We start from the raw sequence: 20,215 nt of genomic DNA, 5'->3' as shown, positions 1-20,215 counted from the left end.
TCATTCATTCTCCAAACCTCTTGCTGTATATGGTAGTTGAATAAACAGGAGTTATTTTTAAAAAACACACCGTGTGCCTTAAAAATGCTGGTCCACCCAAAAGAACACTCAAACTGAGATGCCAGTGCAACACAGTATTTTGTAACTGTCTGAACAAAGGCCCACAGTGCATCTCCAAAAATTTCTGTAACAGAAAAATGCCTGCCAAGAAAGCCACCTCTGTACTCATAGGAACAACTTCACACTAATAACAGAGGGTCACTATTTCCTTTGCAGTTCAGTATATAAGCCAACCATGCCTCCCATGCACCTCAATTCTTCAGTTCTCCAAACAGCTGGGCACCGAGGCTGATTGTGCTTCTGGAACTTACTAGGGCAGAAAAGAACCTGGCTACCAGCATTTCCTGAACATGGAGCTTCGTAAGTCATCAAGAGGAAATGATTTGCAGATTGCACAGCACAGGAGTCCAGCCTTCTGCTTATCAAGACACATATTTCACAGAAGCATATAACACCCTACAAGACATAACCACCCATATAACACCGGACATATAACACCCTACAAGGATGCCACAGCTCTTTCCCTTTCAAAGGTTCACAGGATTACAAGATTTCTAAGGCAATATTAAGAAAACACATAAACCAATTCAAAGGATATTTTTGTTTTAAAAACAGAACAAGCTAGATATTTAAAACATCTAGGTTATATTGAAATATAAAAGCACAGTCCTCGAAAAGTTTTAATCTTGATTAATCCTTTATGGATGGGATCATCTGCAACTACTTCAGTGACAAAACCCCTAAACTAGCAGGTCAGCTGACCATCCTCTCCATTATAAGGCTGCTATCCTTACAGAACTTGCAGGCAAACATCTTTCTTACAGGACAACTTACCAATGGCCTTTGTGTAATGTCTGGCCCCAAGTAACAGCTCTGGAGCTCTGTACCAGAATGTCACCACAACTGGATCCAAGTCTGCCAATGGCTTCAAAGGTGAGTTAAACAATCTTGCAAAACCCATATCAGCTGGGGAATGGGGAGAAAAAATGAGAAGATTATTTAAATTTTAATACAAATAAATCAAAATTCAATAGTATTGTCAAAAACAATTACAACAACAGCTCTAAAACATTAAAAATTACAATTCAAAGTTTCTAACAAACCAAAAACTACTTACAACAATACTGGATCAAATTCTTCTAAGGCTAAATCCCATTTAGTTCATTCCTAAAACTATGAAGGATAACATCTGACGCATTTTCATCATGGTATTGTAAAATTTTACATAACACAGATGCCTGTTCATTTTTTAAAACTGTAACAGAAACTTGGTTAACTGAAGAGTAATAGGTCTCTAATGTACATTTTCTCCTTTATTTTTATACATGCTTACAAACTGTGAGTCCTTGTGACTGCTATATATTTACCCAAAGTGCAAAATTAAAATGACTGTAGTGTAGATTGTTTTTGCACTATTTTTCAAGGCATGCCTCCTAGAAAGATTTGGAGGAATGAGCTCCAGAGTCAGTCAGCATGCACAGAGGTGTATTTTAAAACTAAGCGTTCATTCTATAGAACTCAAAAATTCTCCATAGAATGAGCCTGGTAAGTAACAGTAAGAAATGCTGGATGGGAAAGCACAAAATTTGGTGTACTGCCAAACCCATACATTTTAAACCAAATTCAAATCTAAAACGTTTCTTTCACACAAGCTTCAGTATTGCTGCATTATTTATTTTAAAAACATAATAGCCACATCACTAAAACTGAGAAGGAAATTAGATTTTGGATAAAGACCATCACAGCTACATGTGTTACTCACCTTGACACCAAATAATTTTGCATAACAAACCTCTGTATCTCTACAAACATGCAGTAATGTTATTTATATAAAAATAAAAAACCAAACCAAAAAGTTTATAAGTAACAATGCTAACTTATGCTAACCAATCAGAGCAGACGTCAAAAGAACCCTGGTCATCACCACTGCTCTCTGTGCTTATTACTTTTTTGTTTCACACAGATGCTTTTATGTCTCATCCAATACCCTTGGCAAGTTTAGAAAAGCCTAATAATATATTTGGAATTTCTTAAGTATGTCAAGTCAGTGAATGAGATTTAAAATTTAACTAGAGGTTGTAGATACATACACTCAAAGAATGCTGAAGATCTGTTTCTATCTTACACAGAAGATGCATTTTTTTATTATAGTAATCTCTTAGCTGCACAATTATATTTTCTCAAAAAGTTTACCTATTTTGACTCTTCCTCTTTCAGGACCTTCACCCATTACCAAAATGTTTGCTGGTTTCTGGAAAACAAAAGCAGAATTTTTAGCTGATCAGCCTTTTATGATTATTTTTGAGAATAATAAAATTACATACATTTATTTTATAATGAAAACATTTACAGAAACACCCTTAGAAGTCTAAAATTACCATACCTTTATCTTGCTGACATTTAGTTTTTATCTCTAGTTACCAATTTCACAATTAGAAAACAGAAATACACTTTGACATTTCACAGTAAGAAATGTCATCTTTAAGTAAATGTGCATTTCTATTGTTACTAGAATAATTCTATTCACTGGAGAGATTTTCTTCTAGAGGAAAGTTTTATATTAGCCTAACTTTTATGCTACACATCAATAATCTGGCAAGAACCACTTTTGCTAGTATAACTTATTTAAAGTGATGCCAAATCTTGGTATACAAATGTATACCAAGTTGAGAGCCACTTTTGTTTTCACCCTAACTACATTTTTAGAGCCGTGCTTGTTTTTAGTGTATGAATGATAAAAATCACATGGGCAAAAGCACTTTTTTCCCACAAAGTTGATTTCATGCTACGAGAATTCTCTTGAAACAGGAGTATTCACACACAGCCACTTCCCAAAAGCTTTTGACAGTGCAGACAGCAGCTTTACAAGTAGAACAAAACCTTTATAGGCATTTTTTGCAATCTATTTGTTTGCAACCAGCTGTTTGTGAACACCACATAAAATCTGCACATGACATCACAGCAATTGTTCTGCAATTAGAATCTAGGTTCCCTCAAACATCAATAGTCATTCCTTGGAAGCTTTTGTCCTATTGTGTTAACAGCTGTAAAAAGTAAACAAGATTGAAAACATTAAGTGATTTGAATGAAGAGATGCATAACAAAGCTTCAAAGCAGAATTTTTGGAATGTTCATCCAAACAATAATTATATTTAAATCTTTAATGCCTGCAGAGGGTCTGCTCAAGCAGGTTTTGTTCAATAATCTGAAAGAGATGCCCAGAAAACCAATGTCAGAATCTCACTTAGATTCCCAGTTCCTTGCTGCTATTTACCTGAAATGAGACACTCAAACTAGGGTTGCTAATTTGACTCAAAATTACACACCTTTAGCTTTTTTGAAAAAGGAAACAAACAAAAAAAAGCACTCTACTTCACCTATTCTTTCTCCTTCCCCCAGGAAGCTGTTCTTCCCATCCCACACCCAGTGCAAATTTTGTTTCTTCCCCAGCTCCAACCACAGCCTCTCTTTCCAGACACCTCTTTTATTCTTCCTTCTTTAATCTGTAATTCTCAACACCACCACTGACTTTTTATTGTCCAACATATACTGGAACCATTCAAGGGGCAATACGCACTCCCTTTTTGGAAAACACAAGCAATTTCAATTGACCTTGAGCAAACACTCGCCAGCAAATCTATGAAAGAGAAAGATGATGCTTGCTCTTAGCTAATATTTAATGACAATAAAATCAACACCTCAAGGCAATTGTTGAACTCTGGTTGTACATTTATGTACTACCCTGAATTGAATATTCCAGAGAACAGAATAATCACTTCCTGCATATTCATTAACCAGGCAGCAAGAGATGCATGCAAGTTCACACTACATTTTACATCTGTTAGAAATCATATGGATACAATTGTCCTAACCAAGGGAGCAAAACTCCAGTTTTCTTGATGAACTTCTTCCTAAACGTTTGCCTAGCAACTTTGATTCATAGTTGAGTATGATGAGTTCGCTGGATTGATGTGCCAAAGCCAAATGTACGAGGCTCAACAAGGCAAAGTGTTGGGTCCTGCCCTTGGGTCACAACAACCCCATGCAGTGCTGCAGGCTGGGGAAAAGCGGCTGGGAAGCTGCAGCTGCCCAAGAAATTGGCAGAACCACCATCCCTGGAAGTGTTCCAAAAAATGAGGATTTGCACATGCGGGCAACAGTTTAGTTCTACACGTGGTGGTGTGAGGTTAATGGTGGGACTTGATCTTAGAAGGATTTTCCAATCTTAATGATTCTGTGAATCAAAACCACTTCAACAGACCTTTACATTCAGGATTGGATTTTAAGCACTATAAAAATGCATTTACTTGTCAAGTGAAGCAAGCTGATAAAAATGTTATTACTGCACTGATTTATAGGTCAGGTTGTTTCTAATAAAAGAATTCGGTTGTAAGAAATAAACATTCTAACTTCAGAAGATTTTGTAAGATAAAAATTAAAATCTAAGCAGAAAGGACTTTGAGAATAACTCACGACAGCTGTATTTTATCTCTGGCAATATAATATTCTCCAAGCAGCAATTTATTCACAGAAAAAAAAAGCTCCCAACTCTTGTATCTGCTGACATAATCCACAATATTCACAGAATATTTCAGGTTGGAAAAGACCTCTGGAGACAACCAAGCCTCAGAGCAGGGTTACAGATTACAGCAGATTGCTCAGGCATGAACCAAGTTGGGTTTTAAACTTCTCCACAGGTGACTTCACAGCCTCTCTCTGAAACTTCCAGTGTTTACTCACAGTAAAAAAGGTTTATCAATATAGTATATTTACATCTACTGCCTCCTGCTCACTGGATAGCACTGCAAGGAGTCTGGCTCAGTTCTCTTTATTCACACATATCAGGCACATATACACATTGATAATATCCCACATGAACCTTCTCTTCTGGACACTGAACAGCCTCAGCATCTTCAGCCTCAGAAACACTCCCCAAAGCCCTAGGAGAGTCAGTGGTCCCATGAATAGAGGAGATACGCCAGGTCAGAGTCTATGGAAGCAAGAGACTTGTCCATTTATAAACTTTTAAAGCCAGAATGTTTAGAAGAGATGTTGCTCTGATTACAATTTAAATCTGTTCTAATATGTAATCCACTGAGGATTGGAACTCTGCTTAGGCAGCCAGCAGAGAAACAAACTGATTTATGAACTTAGCAGATGTCATGTTCATTAGCTCTTGTGAACCCCTCTGAGAGAGTCAGGGGCAGGGGAAACAGGGAAGGAATAAAACTGGAAACAATTAAAAACTTTAATTGAGCAAAAGAGCAAGTACTTCTCCTGAGGCACCACCACCAGTGTGAAGACAGCAGGGATTTCAGGGATGATAACCCGATGCCTGCAGGATCCCCACTGTGTCAGTAACACCTTGCATCATGGCATCTTCCTGAGAGGTGACAAGTCTTAGTTCCGGCCTGTTTCTTAAGTAACAAGAAGGCTATATCTCAACCTCTTACTTCCCACATGAGCAAATTAACCACTTGATTATCTACTAATCAGCACTTTCTAAGTTCCTCTTGCTGATCAGAGCTGTTCTGACTAGGAAAGGCTTTTCAATGTACATATGCTAAACCAGATGGGACCTATCTTCTGCCCATGAATTTTTATTAATAAAAATAAACAGCTTCAGATGAGCTTAAAATATATGTCAAATATTTGGTGGTTGTTTTATATAATAATGGCTAGGTTATTGTAAAACTCTTCACAGAGTCTTCACAATGCACATACCATGGTGAGAGAAACACAACCCTCATAGAGTAGTAGTGCTTGGCTAAAAAAGAGGCATCAAGGCAAAGCAGCAGAATTTCAGGTGCTCAGGTATGGAGGAAAGATTTTGGTTTACTTCAGAGGGAATAATTTGGCATCAGAGATCCTCAGGAAACTATGTTAGGAAGGTTTCCATCATGAGGTAACAGAAAGGACTACTGAAGGAGAATTCAAACAACCTCTGCTTCCTGGAGAAGGTAGAATGTGTTAGCTCTACCTTAGTTTTTAGTTATCTCTGAAAATGTAACATTTAAATATCAAAACATTTTACTCCAAGATCGTCACTTAGTTGACAATAAAACTACAGCCTAGTATACTATAGTTACTAGACAGCTGCAAAAATCAGATTAAAAAGCAGGAATTAAAAAGCCCCACACTTTATTTATATTCAGGCTATATATAAGTCATAAGCACCAGTCTAGTTCCTGACACAAATCATACTGTTAGCCATTTGATAAAGAAAACAGCATTTAGCTGGAAGAATCAAGAACCAAGCAGCAGCTAAAAGACCAAAAGCTGGCACATACTTAGAGTAAATTGTGTCTCTATACTAGAGGACAAAATTTTAATAAAGAAAGTTTGAGAAGCCCTGCTTAAAATCATTAACTAACTCCTCTAGAGTAGTAGTTGGGTGAGACAACCCAGCAAGGAGTATACTTTTCAACCAGTTACATCCTAACTAATACTCTATTTTCCTCATACTCTCCCCTCTTGCTGAGAACAAAAACACCAGCTGGGAAGCAAAGTGATGCTGCTGCATCTCCCCCTATCTAGTTGCTATAGGAACAACAGAAACAGTAAGAATTAGGACTCTCACATTTAATATAAGATACAAAAATGAACAGGCAAATCCCTGCTGAGAAATTCAGTTGAGGTTTGACTGTCTAAAAAACATTTGCAAAAAGAGCAAGGTTGACAGCAACAAACAACTGAAGCAAAAATCTGAAATACTTGCAAAAAGGGATGAAGATGACAATGACTCTTTATGAGCCTTTACAATAGGTTCTTTACAAGTAATAAGTATAGATAATAACATTTACTTTTCTACATTGGTGGGGGAGAGGGAATAAAGCAATTTTAAAAATCTTGGTGGAAGAGAAATTAAAATGTTGGATTAACAAGTGTGTTTTCACAAATACTAGAAGTGTCACATGTGGGAGTCATACAGACATTCATGTGAAGATACACTTTAATTTTAATATTTAGACAGTAAAACAGAAGAAAGGGTGAAAGAAAATAAACCTTCTATGGTATTAAAGGAGTATAACAGTTCAAAACAGGAACAACAACCTAACAATAGATGGCAATACTTCAGTTTTAATGGCTGTTGTGATCTCCTTAAGTACAGCAGTGACACAATTCGTAAGAGATTTGGTGCAGAATTACAGTCCTATGGGAAAATGTCCATAGGGATATACCACTTTCCATACACAATTCTTTATTGTTTATATCCAAACAAATGTGTTTCCCTTTTGGAATGTGCCACTGGAAAAAGAATAATATCAAATTAGGAGGCTTCTATTGTAAAAGAGATTGCAAGCCTTACAGATAAAGGCTCTCCCTACAGTTACTGACATTGCCTTGTGATGAGGTCTTTTCAAGTCTCCATTATTTAAAAAAACAATTGTAAACAGCCCAGTGTTGATACACAGAGACACTTTCATTTCACAAGCAAGAGGAGAGCAATAGTATTTTTGTCTCAGCTTTCAGCATGCGGCTCCCCAACTGACAAAGGTCCTGAGTGAGATGGCAGTGTCCCACTCTGCAGGCACTACTCCAAAGACCACTGAACCTCTCAGTTCAAGATTAAGGAGGAGATGCTGATTGTTCACCAAAATTTGCAAACAAAGCTTGTGTTCCTCTCATCTGCATGGAAATGTAGGCACGGCCCTGCCTTAAAGCAACACTGTTCAAACCCAGACTTTGTGCTCAGATCAATGAACTGGCACATAGGTACTAACACTGCTGCTAACAATTGAGCTAATTACATTTAATTAAAAAAATTAAAGGCCCTTAAAAAATTTTATTATGCACTGCAAACCTCCAAATGATTACCACTTCCATTGAAAATATTTCCATATATTGAAATGCATGTAGGAAAATTGTTATCCTCATTTCTCTCTTTTTAGAAAACTGTTTGGTCAACATTTTTCTGATACATTTTTTCTGAAGCACTAGACAGAAGTATACCATATAAAGTAAAATATCTTTACATCTGCTTCTTTTTAGCCTTACACACTGCAAACTCATATGAGAGTCACTACTCTGGTTACATAACATCACTTTTGGTTTGGTTTTTATCACTTGTTATCCTTAATGTTACAAAAACCCAACCATATTTCATTACATTTTTGGCCTAGATTTGTAATCCATACCGTTTTCTTCCAATACTTCTCCATTCTGTTGAAATTATTGACCTTGTGAAGTAGTATCTTTAACAAATTACTTTAACAAAATAGTATCTTTAACCAATACCTTTATCATCAAGATAATTATAATTTAATTTGAATCAATAATGTAATACTACAGATATTATCAAATTATCGAAAGGCCAAACATAAAGCTGATTATAACAACACATGATCTAAAGAGTCAGCAAAATCTCAAGGCATACAAAATGCTTTGAAATGGTAGATCGTTCAACTGAACTCAGAACTTATTTAAATCTGAAAAGGAGGGGAAAAAAAGTAGTAAACACATTAAGTAAATAAAAAAGAACACAGGAAACAAAGAGTACCACAGAATGCTTTTATCCCATCAAGCAGAGTGCTTGTGCCTCTGGGATTTTAAAACGGGGGGAAAAATGTTATTGCACAGAAGTAATTGAGGTCAGACTAGAGAAGAGTGGGAATATATGAGAGAAACTCTGCAGACACCAGCATCAGTGAACAAAGACAAGCAGGAAGCAATCCAGTCTCTGGAGCCAAAATACTCCTGCAGCCTGTGGTGCAGACCATGGTGAGGCAGGATGCTCCCCTGAGGCCCATGGTGATCCATGGTGGAGCAGAGATCCACCTGTAGCCTGTGGAGAAATCCATGCTGGAGCAGCTGGATGCCCAAAAGACAACTGTGACCCAGGACTTGTGATCCCATGGGGGACCCCTGCTGGAGCAGCCTGTTCCTGAAGTGCTGCACTTCATGGAAAGAAAAAAAAAAAAAAAGGACCCATGCTGGAGCAGTCTGTGAAGAATTGAAATCTGTGGGAAAGACTCCTCTGAGAAGTTCATGGAGTAGTGTCTCCCATGGGAGGGACATGGCGGTGGAGCAGGAGAAGGACTCCTTCCCTGAGGAGGAAGCAATGGCAGAACCAACATGGGATCACCTCGCTGCTAACACCATTCCCTATCTCCCTGTGCCACTGAGTGTGAGGAGGAGGTAGAGAATTGGGAACAAAGTTAATCCCAAGCAGGAGAGCAGGGGATGTGGTTTTAGGATTTGTTTTGCTTCTCGTTATCCAGCTATGATTTTGATTGGGAATGAATAAAACTAATTTCCTTAAGTTAAGTGTGGTTTGCCTGTGATGGCAACTGGTGAGTGATCTCTCCCTGTCCTTCTCTCACCCCATCAGCCTTTTTTTTTTTCTATTTTCTCTCCCCTGTCCACTTGAGTTTCATTTTTGGTGGGCACCAGGCAACCAGGCATCCAACCCATGTCCAACCATCATAAAATGGTACACAAAATTTTACAGCTAAGTGTCACCAGACTGTGTCTTTAAAAAGTTCCCAAAATTCATTTTATTGCCATTAGAGGAATATTAGTAACAACAGAAACATTTAAAAATGCACATTAACTTTTTATTCCACTCTTGGTCCTTCTAAAATAATTTTAAAATTAAATGTGTTCAGAACTGATAAAGAAAAAAATGCTCTTGAGGAATTCTGAGATATGAAACTGCATATTCAGGCACAAACCACGCTGTCAGATTATGGTAGTGACTTATGTATTTCACAGCAGCTGAACAGATGTGGTCAAAATAGTCATTTAACTCCAGCTACCATGAATTCTATAGTAACTGCATTTGCAGGATTTACCTGAGACTGATGGCAAAACATTACTAACTAGGAGTAGGAACAAAGTGTACAGAACGTCCCTGAAATATTTCTTTGGAATGCCTTAGGTAAAGATTTTGGTTAATCACACTCCTTGCTTGTACTCATTATGTGTTGAAAGGAGAAATGCGCTGTTTTCATATGGAAGCTGGTTATCAAAGAAATCCTTTCATGTTTATATAGCCTTATAAAACTTGACACAAAAAGCAAAGGTAAAGGAAAGCAGAAAAAACCCAAACGTTGGCCACAGCGCAACCATAGCTCTGCACATATTTTTTTTAAAGTCCATGAAATAAACTTAAGGTGATCTAGCCTTCCACAAAAGCAAAGATGTCACTACACAGGCTTCATTACAGACTGACTTCAACAGCCCAAGAATCTGGATACTCATCTGCAGCATCAGCCAAAATCATAGAATGCTTTGAGCTGGATAGGACCTCTAGAGGTCATCTGGACATTTTGCAGCTCAAAATAGAGCCAAATTTGAAGCTGCATCAGATTGTTCTGTATCATGACCAAGGGAGCTGCAAGTCTCCAACACTGGAGGTTACCAAGCCCTTCTGGTGGGCAACACCTGGCACTCTCTGACAAAAAAACTGTTTCCCATCACCTAATCAAAATGTCTCTTGTTAAAACACGGATCTGTCCCCCTCCTCCTTCTGCATTCCCCTTGAGAAGGCCTCACCATTTCTACAACTCCTGCAGCTCGAGCCCCCTCAAAGCACTCTTGCTGCCGAGCTGAGTGGTGGGACAGCTGAGGCTCACAGAGCCACCTCTGTCACCCTGCTGCAGCCAACCCTATGGCACCTTTGGCTGAACAGCTCCAGAGCCACACGTTCAGCAGCAGAAAAACGTATCTGAGATGTCAGTGTCAGCCTGGAAGTCCAGTCTTGGACTCACTACTAAAGTATTTCAGCAAAGGGAAAGACAGACTTTCCCACTCCCACCTGCATTTTAACCAAATCACACATACCACACACAGATGTACATTCTAATTAAGTTGCTACTCCTTCAGTTACTCTCATATACAACCACCCTTAACACAATGAAATCAGTGGTCAGGTAGAATATTCGTGTCTCTGTTTGACTTGATTTTTCATATGTAATTTTTCAATTACATGATGTAATTTTTTCAATTACATCTCTTGAGATGTAATTAAGCATATACCTCAAGTGACATTAATTCTTTAAATTCACTTCCCTCACTTCTATCTAGGCCTTCCCCAGAAACAGCCAAAACATACATGCTCCTTATAACACTCTGCTTTAAAATCCATTTGGAACAATGGTTTCTTAGGCAATTTCTAGAAAAAAATATTTGATTTATAAACTCAAAGTGCTTTGATCATTGTTGAAACAGGAAAAGACTATTCACCAACTCTATTCCCTGGTTAACCAATGGATAATATAGCTGCACTTATGTCATTGGAAAATCGACTGTACACACAAGGGGAGTAAGAAATAAGAGTAATCACAAGAAGAGAATATAATTCTGGGCTGCATAAAAGTTCAGAAATGAAGCAGTCTTCCTTTCACACAATTTCAGATTTCTTATGGCTGACAGGGCATTAAACTAATGCAAGACAAAAATGAAAATTCCACGCAATTTTGGATGCTGGGAATTGCTCTGATTAAAACAATCCCCATAATGTACCAGTATACCGAGTTTCACCCCAATTGATGGCAATGCAATTTAAGTGAAAAAGAAAAGGATGAAAAAAGTCACATCAGGAGAATGCCAAAACATTTGACACAAATTAAATTTTGTGTTGCTATGCAACATTATCCAAAGCATTCTGCTGTTACTAGTGCTGCAATAGCATACTTGAACTTAAAATGTTACATGCAACCTTGAGAAGGACAAAGGCGGGGGAAGTCAGAAACAAAGAGACAAATGTGATCATAAATTTTCAATGAAAAATAAAAGGTCATAAAGCAAATGTTCAAATAATATGCTGAATTCACATTGTCCCTGGGATTTTCAACACATTGCAGTACATACTCCAGCAAAATTCACATGAAGATACCCAGCAACCATCTAGGGCCGTGTTTTTAGACCTTGCCTGGGCTCTTTGGTAGCACCAAGCATAGCACAGGACAAGACAGACTATCCAACCTCTGCTACCCCGTTTCTGAACCGTGAGATGTGCAGGCCCACCACGCCTGAGAACAGAAGAAAGACTCACCTCAGAAATACCTTGGAAGAATGTTCTGCTTTTAATGTATTTTAAAAAAAAATTTAAAAAACCCCAAAAAACAAAAGCGGTATTTTTTTTTTTCTATAAAAGCACAGTCAAACTCTTCCTCTGCTGGACCTTTAAAATCCTAAATGCCCTAAGATACTGTGGTCAAGCCAAGTCTTTGCATCTCTGCTATCAAGTTCTCATTACACATTCTTCACACATAATCTTTACTCAGAATAATAACCCAAAGGCAAATAAACTGAGAAGATATGTGCACATGTGAAACATTACCAACATTACTATTTTCTTCATCATTTTAAAGGCAAAAGCCAGGAGACAGTAAGTCTGACAGAACAACTAACACAAGAAAGCCTATGCCTGTACTGAGCTTAGGACTAGAATTTAAGAGAAGGGGGAAATGACATGATGCAATTCTCACCTGTTCCTTGCATTTGTTTCTGTTACAGCAGCATGAAAATTAGATACCATAACTGCTAATTCTTTCAGTTGTAGCACTAAATTCCACCACGGCCAAAACCTAGTATTTGTTTTATATTCTGACAACTCCTTTTGATTTAGTAGGGAAGCATGAAGCCTCTATCCAATCAAACAATAAATGACTGAAAGTGAGACTGGTGACACCATCATAAAACGTTTTCTAAATTGCCTTTCACAAAGTATTTTTGACAGTAAAACTCCAATACCTCCATTCTCCCAAGAGTCTGGCAGAGTCAAATAATTAACAAAACTTTTCTAACTGCAGTAAATAATATAGTACCAAATGAATAGATAAAAATGTAACCCATTTTCATTACAAACAAGCTTCTGCTTGGATAGCTTAGATTGACTGAATTAGGTTGAAATATTAAAAGCCCTTGAATGGAAATTTCAAAGGAGGAAAAGAATAGGGTAGTATGATTACCTGAAATGGCTACTTCCATGCTGAGTGGGTCTTAATGAGTCCCCTTTTGTCTGCATATGGACATGGGAATATAGCTGAAGGGACTCAGAAATATGGAATACATTTTTTTTTTTTTGTTATTGGAGATAAACTTGGCAAGATTTAGAAAAGCAATAAAAACATTTTACAGGACTTTAGCAGTCAAAGGTTTATGTCTAATAATATTTAATATATTTTTATTAGCTCTTGTCAGTTTATTATGTATGTAATTTTGTAACATCAAGCTACATTTTTTATCCATTTTCACATATGCTGTTTTTCTATGCTCATTATCTCAAGAATAAAAAAGTGAAATCCCATCTATTCTCCCCTCCTTTCTTGATATTGAGTCTAAAGACTGAAACTAACCCTTACCTATATGAGCAATTCAAATGCCCATTATACTGCAGCATCAACCTTCTTCTCTGTGTGGAAACAATCTAGATCAGTGATTTATAATGTAAGCCAAATTGTTTATATATAGTCTTTCTTGGAGCATCTTCTTAAAGCAAACTCCCACATTCCCCTATTTGCAGGGCTAGGTTAAGTGTCCCTTTTCCCTCATGATTTGTCCAGCAGATCAGTTTTCAGGTTTCAAGATGAAATTTTATCACCCTAATACAAGCCTCGTGCCCACAGCAATACTGACTGGCACTTAACAGTCCTCTGGACTTTAAGGTCTCAAACTCACCATCCAGTTATCATGTTTAGGCAATTAACTCCTGTATCACTTGAGGCAGCACAACCACAGGTGTCTTGCAGTGGAATAAAAGCAAATGCAGACCCCAAAGCAAGCAGAAGGACACGGCACCGCTGTTCAGCTGACACATGCATTACAAACAAAGCTAAATAAAACATAACCTTTGAAACCCATCCTAACAGAAACTTTTTTTCCTAGTTTATCACCATCACCCTGTTCACCTCAGGACTCAGATTAAATCTCTCTTCATCTCTCAGTCAGTTCTCAGCTTCCTGACTTCTGGGGGATCTTCAGGCTCATGAAAACACTGATTTTTACGAAGACAAGCATCAATGGCCAGCTTCGTCAGCAAAAGTTGTATTTCAAACCCAGTCTTGTAACATTAAGTTAGAGAAGCCTTGTGCTCCTACTTTTCTCTTGGAGGTTTTCCGAAAGTGTCTCCACCTGGACAAGCAGCTATGAAGTCTTTTAGGTAACCAGTAAATGCAGCCAGCTAAAACAAGGTCAGCATGCTAAAACAAGGTCACACATACTCATTCCACTGTTCTTCAGAAGAGCACTTGTTTCACAACTTTAACCAGATTACAGGAGAGCAGAATCCCCACTCCATCTCAAGAGCTGTCCTGCCTCTGCAGCCCACATCTCCATTACTGTACTCCTTAAAGCAGGGTCCCTGGGTAGCTGCAGTGCTCACCCCTGAGCCAACAACCTGCTCGTGTGCTCAAGGTGCTCTGTCATGGATGGGGCTGCAACAATTCCCCTTGGATGAGATTTTATGAGGCAGTGAACCTCACAGGAGACACAGGAAAACATCTCTGGATATACTGCTATAGCAGTATTCAGTATCAGACTTCAATATCACAAAGAACCAACAAGATAGGATGATACTCTGAAATCTTTTTAGGCTCTTTTTTTCGTAGAAGAAAACGTCAGAAAGAGGTAACAAAGGCTATGCTTGCAGATAGATTAATCTAAGTTATAGTATTTCTACTTGTTTTCTGAAGTCTGAGATGTATTCATTACCTGCACTACTCCCACACACAGATGAAGATTAAGAGATACTAGAGGGGGGGGGGGGGGGAAGGCTCTGAATACAGAGACTGAAAATCTAAAATTGGTTGAAGAAAAGGAAAATATTTAAATTTAAGATTTAATATGCCAATTAAAAAATTACAGAGACCACAAATTATCTTTTAAGACTCTTGAGCACTTATCCCAGTTACTCAACTACTGTAGGTATAGTCCAAGATTGCAAAGTTTTCTTGCCTTGGAAAAGAAAAATATATTCCTTTCCCATATTATTTACACAGCTTGATAAATATTTATATTGTAGAAACTGTTATTGAAAATCAAACAGTTTCACTTTAAAGAATGATATTTGTAATTTGTGTTCTAGTATCAACAGTCACAGCCTAAGACAAGCTGGAAGCAAAGGCTTTCAGTAGTTATGTACCCTGCCACCTTCACCACGAGTATTTTTACCTCACTGTTATTCCAGTTTCCAAGTTTTCACACAGAAAAACATCACTTATTCAGAAGAGTCCTTCCACAGAATACTTGCAGCCATTCATTTCAAACCAGCACTTCCAAATTTTCAAATAAAGATTCTGCAGGTGCTGAGGTGAAATATGGGGGACACACGCAAGGAAGGTTCCTAACTCCACATCACCATCACTTCAGAGCTGGTAATACTGCTCCCTCTTTTCAGTCCATGAATCTCTTATGAGCAATGAGATCATGTTTGAGGGACAAAAACTTCACAAGAGTTTAGACAACCTGTTTTTGAACCTAAAAACTCCGGCCACAAAGAGCTCACACTGCACTTCCGCGCTAGTGGGAAGTTGCCAGGAGCCCTCATATATTTGCTTGAATAACCAAAAGCAGTAGGTTTTCAATGGCATACTCCTCCACAGCATAAATGAGTGAGATCCCATTTAAAAAATGTTCATAAACATATTCATTAAACAGTTACATTACATTGTTAGTATTCATTATGGGCATTTTCACGTGAAGAGTAACACGTTACATTACATTGTTAGTATTCATTATGGGCATTTTCACGTGCAGAGTAACTAACATATTTGGAGTAGCCTTAGATATTCCTGCAGCTGGATGAACAAATTAGGCTAAATGAAAGCAGGAGTTGTCAGCACCTCCACCAACATGCAGGTAATTGCCATGGGCACGCTCTTATCATGTGGTATCTTGCAGTAAGCACTAAGCAACCTACTCCTTTTCATGGAGGCATGAACATGTCTTATATTTACCACATGATACCACTGGTAAAAAAGTGTGCTCACAGGCAAGTTGAGCAGCTGAAGGGCTTTGAGTTCGTATTCCCCATCTCACACAATAACATCTCCTTCAAGAAAACATGCTCATACTCTGGCCTGCAAGTCTCAGAGCAAGAGGTTCCTCAGGTTAAAGACTACACTGAGAGCTGAAATGAAAACTGAAGTGCAGCAGATCGTTGATGAAATCTGTGATTAATAATGAGTTTATCCACCAGACCCAATATCTTACTGTGTTTACAAAGTCAACACAAGATTGAGGTGATGACACTCTGTCAGATGCATGAGTATTCTATTTAGGCTTCCATAATACATATGGAAGCTTTTCAGCCCTCAAATTTAAATAACCTAGGTAGAGTGTTTGTATTAAACATACTTCATACAGTGATTGAAGTGCTAATGGAAATCACTACAGTTTATTAAAAGCTGCACAGTATCTAAAGCAAAATGCTAATCTGTCCTAAAAACATCTTGATTTATGAATGTAAACAGAAGAAAAAATATTTGAGGAAGCAGTGATGGCAACTAAGCTGGAATAAGTTACACAAGAAGGAAATTGTTTCTTTATTGCCTTTCTTCAGAAGTGTGCTTTTTTGGGGGGTAAAGAAAGTACATTAAACATATTTATATAGTGTAACATACTGCTACAACATGGCATTTCAGATTCTAAAAATTTTGTTTCTGTAGTATATTGCCAGAATTTTATTTTTTTATTTTACTACCTAATAAAAATGCATCAGAAGACAATTATGTTAAGAGATGCTTTCATGAACAAATACATCAGGAATTAGTATTACCTGTCCTCATTAATGCAAACCAAAAAGCATTTCTTGGCAGGATATTAACGCGTGATGCTTAAATATTTTAGATTAGCCAGCTTAAGACAAGATGTAAGAGTCTGTTAACTACTTTTGAAGATTAGGCTCTTTCCAAATGACACATATAGCACAAAACAAAGAAATCATTAAGTCACCTCAGAAAAATTTAACCTAACACATTAGCATTTAAATAAAGCCTTGTTAATGTCTCTGGAGTTATTTGCAGCAGTTTTACAATAGTTTTGTAGCGAGCATCAAGACGCCTCTTACACACTGAAGTTGCTGTGCTGTATCTAATACTACGTGCAATGGCTGATTAATTATTGACTTGGAATGCCTGCAGACAACTTTGCAGCACCAACTACTAAAAGTTTTTCCAATCAATTGTCAGTCAAGGCTGATTCTAGACTGAAGTCTGTGGTTGAAGATTTTGAACCTTCATGCAAGCTACTTAATTATGATAACTTAACTCCAAAAACCCTGCAGTCAGTAATACATATACTTCTGATAATATAAAAAACACAAACACTTCTGGGAAGCTCGATTTTTTTTTAAAGTGTACTGACTTAAAAACAATAACAAAAAAGTTATTTGCTGTTTAAAAAAAAAAAGTCTGCCAAACCCAAAATGGATAAATCCCCTTTTATTTTGCAAACTATTTTCCCAATGATCTCCAAATGTTTCAGTAGAATTGCATAAAAACTAAGACATATCAGAATTATAGATTGTAGCAATTTAAAATACATGACCATTTTCACACATAAAGCTACTAATGGAAGCTAAAAGCTAGGATAGGGAAGGAATATTTAGTACATACAATTTTGAGTGGGAAAACAAAAGCCTTAGATAAGTCAGTCTCAACACTTTTCTGAGGCAGAACCACCACAGTAAAGAGTGTCACTGTATTCAGAATCTAGAGACTTCGTTTTAATGAGTAGGTGAAGTTTTTGTATGAACACAGTACTTTTAGTGAGAACCTAAACCAAAGGAGAGTCACTCCACCTGGAATGTGTGAGCTTTTCCTACATGGAGGTCAAGTTATGAAACACAGCATTCTACTTGTACCAGCCTCAGAACTCACAGTTACAGAGGCCAAAGGGAGGAGCGATAATTAAGATTGTGAAGATGAGATAGGGGAGTATTTCAGGAAAGTCAAAGCTGAGTCAAGGTTATATGAGTAATGTTAAAGAAATGGCAAAAGGCAGATCAACAGATACGGAACGTGGGCAGAGGAGAAGGAAGTTGGAAGCAAATGAAAGATTTGTGTCAAGAAAAAAAGCCAGAAGAATAGTTGAGAAGAAGGTTCTACGTGCCAAAAACAAAATCTGAAGTAGTTCAGAACTAATTATAATATTTTTCCATTCAACAATTATGCCCTTTTAAAAAATGAAAAACAGCCTGCATAGACACGCAGTGGCTGTGAGATTCCTGAGAAACACTGTGATTCATGTCAAAAACACGAACATGTTAAAGAGTGGCAGGTCAAGCTGCCCTAATTTTTTTAATTTTTATTTTTTTTAAATTAGCTCCAAACACATGCCACACTTTTAAAGTAAGACACAACTGTACTTGCTACAGCAAATTTGCCTCAGCTTACTAGATAAAATATCTATGTTTTCAGTGCTCAAGTCTTAGGTTTTACCTCACTGTTGATGTTGCCAATAAGTCTTTGGATATTCTCACAAAAATCAAGTGCTTAAAATACAAACAAACTCCCTGTGGAAATCTTTATTTTCTTTTTTCAAACTGCATAAACAGACTAGACACTCAAGTCTTGTTACTGAAAGCCAGATTATGACTTTTGAAAAGTTTACTGTGTAACAAAATGCCTTTGAGAAAATCCCTGGCTTTCAGAACACAGCATCAGAGCACTTTATACTTCCTGTTACTCTGTCCCATGTTTCGTACAGTCTATGCTCATCAGCTGAAATTCTTCTCTCTAAGTTGCAACATCAATTTTGAGAACAGTCACAAACTTAGGACCAGGATTAAAGTTTATGGAAGCTTTATTGGAAGCAATAATAATTTTGATAAAGATTTAATTGCTGCAATGTTCCTACTATTAAAAATCCCGACACTGTTAATACATTTAACAACTTGAAATCTAACATTAATAAGACGTAAAGAGACACTCACACCTTCAATTCTGAACAAAATTTTTTCTAAGACTGAAGTGCTTCTTGCATGCTGAAGCCTAAACTAGACATATACTGCAGGAGAACTGTACCCAGAAGGCTGCCTTGTCCTACAACTCAGTCAGAAAAACCCAATACCTTACTGCCATTATTGCACTGACATTTTAGTCACTTGCATTTTAATAAAAGAGCTCTCAGAAACAATGTAAAGCACTTGGAAATTAATGAAATAGCTGTCCAGTTTTAATGATAGTAAATAGGACAATTTTATCTTACCCTGTTAAGGAGTGGCATATCAAAGGACTATGCATTTTCTGCAGAATTAAAAACATGCAGGTGAGCAGATACTACAGATCATCTAATGCAGAGCAAATCCACACCCTAGACTACCTTGCTGTAACTTGTTCATGTAGTCATACCCTGTGCATTAGTTTAAGGTTTTCAACTACATTAAAACTACCAAAATACTAAAAAAGAGTTCCACATCATGTGCACCAAGAAAAACAGCTGTGTAGTTTAAAATATTGCTGCCTCTAACAATCCATGCTGTCTTGGCTGGAAATAATCACCCAGGCAGCAGATGGCTGGAGTGGATGGGCTCCAGTCCACTTTTAGCACCTCAGAGCAGCACTGGGACCATGGGCTGGGTCAGACACAGTGCAGAAGCACCCTCGCAGCACTGAACACCCAGCACCGCAGAGGGCTGGGCACAGACACCACTGCCTCGCACCAGGACAGCTGGACTGGCAAAGACCCCTTCAGAACAGCCAAACAGGTACTTTTCAGACCACTCAGAAGAGCCATTGGACAAGTTTAAATGCAGTTTAGCTAATCTAGTTCAACACTTTATGCAGACTTTCTTGAGTGTCCCTTTGCACACCACCCATGAGAGTGAGGAAGAGAGATCAGCATCTAGTGTTTTTCCAATGAAGCAAAAAGAAAAGTCCTGAAGTGAGCAGAACTGTGGGAAACAGCACTTCAGCAAGCTACAAGTTATAAAGGAATATAAAAAGGAATGTAAAGGAATAGGAACACATATCCCTATAGAGAGGGAAGAAAATAAGAAACAAAACTTCACAGTTCAGAAGGAAAAAAAGATCTTGAAATGAGATAAACAAGAAAATAGCTTGATCTAACATTTTTTCAAACATATCAAACCACTTGCAATATACAGTCAGGCACTCTTCCGGCAGATAGAAAAGATTACTCTTAGGTCCCCTATAAGGTTTACTGCTACTGCAAGCTCTTCCCATTGCACTACAGAAATTGGCACCAA

The 20,215-nt window shown here is 37.7% G+C and overlaps 1 protein-coding gene across 1 annotated transcript in view; it reads right to left on the bottom strand.

The window, feature by feature from the left end:
* Positions 1-20,215, bottom strand: part of CDK19 (cyclin dependent kinase 19) — a 121,056-nt gene that overhangs the window by 34,274 nt on the left and 66,567 nt on the right. Inside the window, exons 5-6 of the mRNA XM_041414840.1 lie at positions 2,254-2,311; positions 895-1,026 (exon numbers count right to left, since the gene is read on the bottom strand). Of these exons, the coding sequence (XP_041270774.1) occupies positions 895-1,026; positions 2,254-2,311 (190 nt within the window). The remainder of the gene's footprint in view (positions 1-894; positions 1,027-2,253; positions 2,312-20,215) is intronic.

This window comes from Onychostruthus taczanowskii, unplaced genomic scaffold, assembly GCF_017590055.1.
Source record: "Onychostruthus taczanowskii isolate IOZ18803 unplaced genomic scaffold, ASM1759005v1 scaffold48, whole genome shotgun sequence".
Lineage (NCBI taxonomy): Eukaryota > Metazoa > Chordata > Aves > Passeriformes > Passeridae > Onychostruthus > Onychostruthus taczanowskii.
The sequence above is the reverse complement of the archived record's forward strand: the minus strand, read 5'-3'. Positions and strand labels throughout refer to the sequence as shown.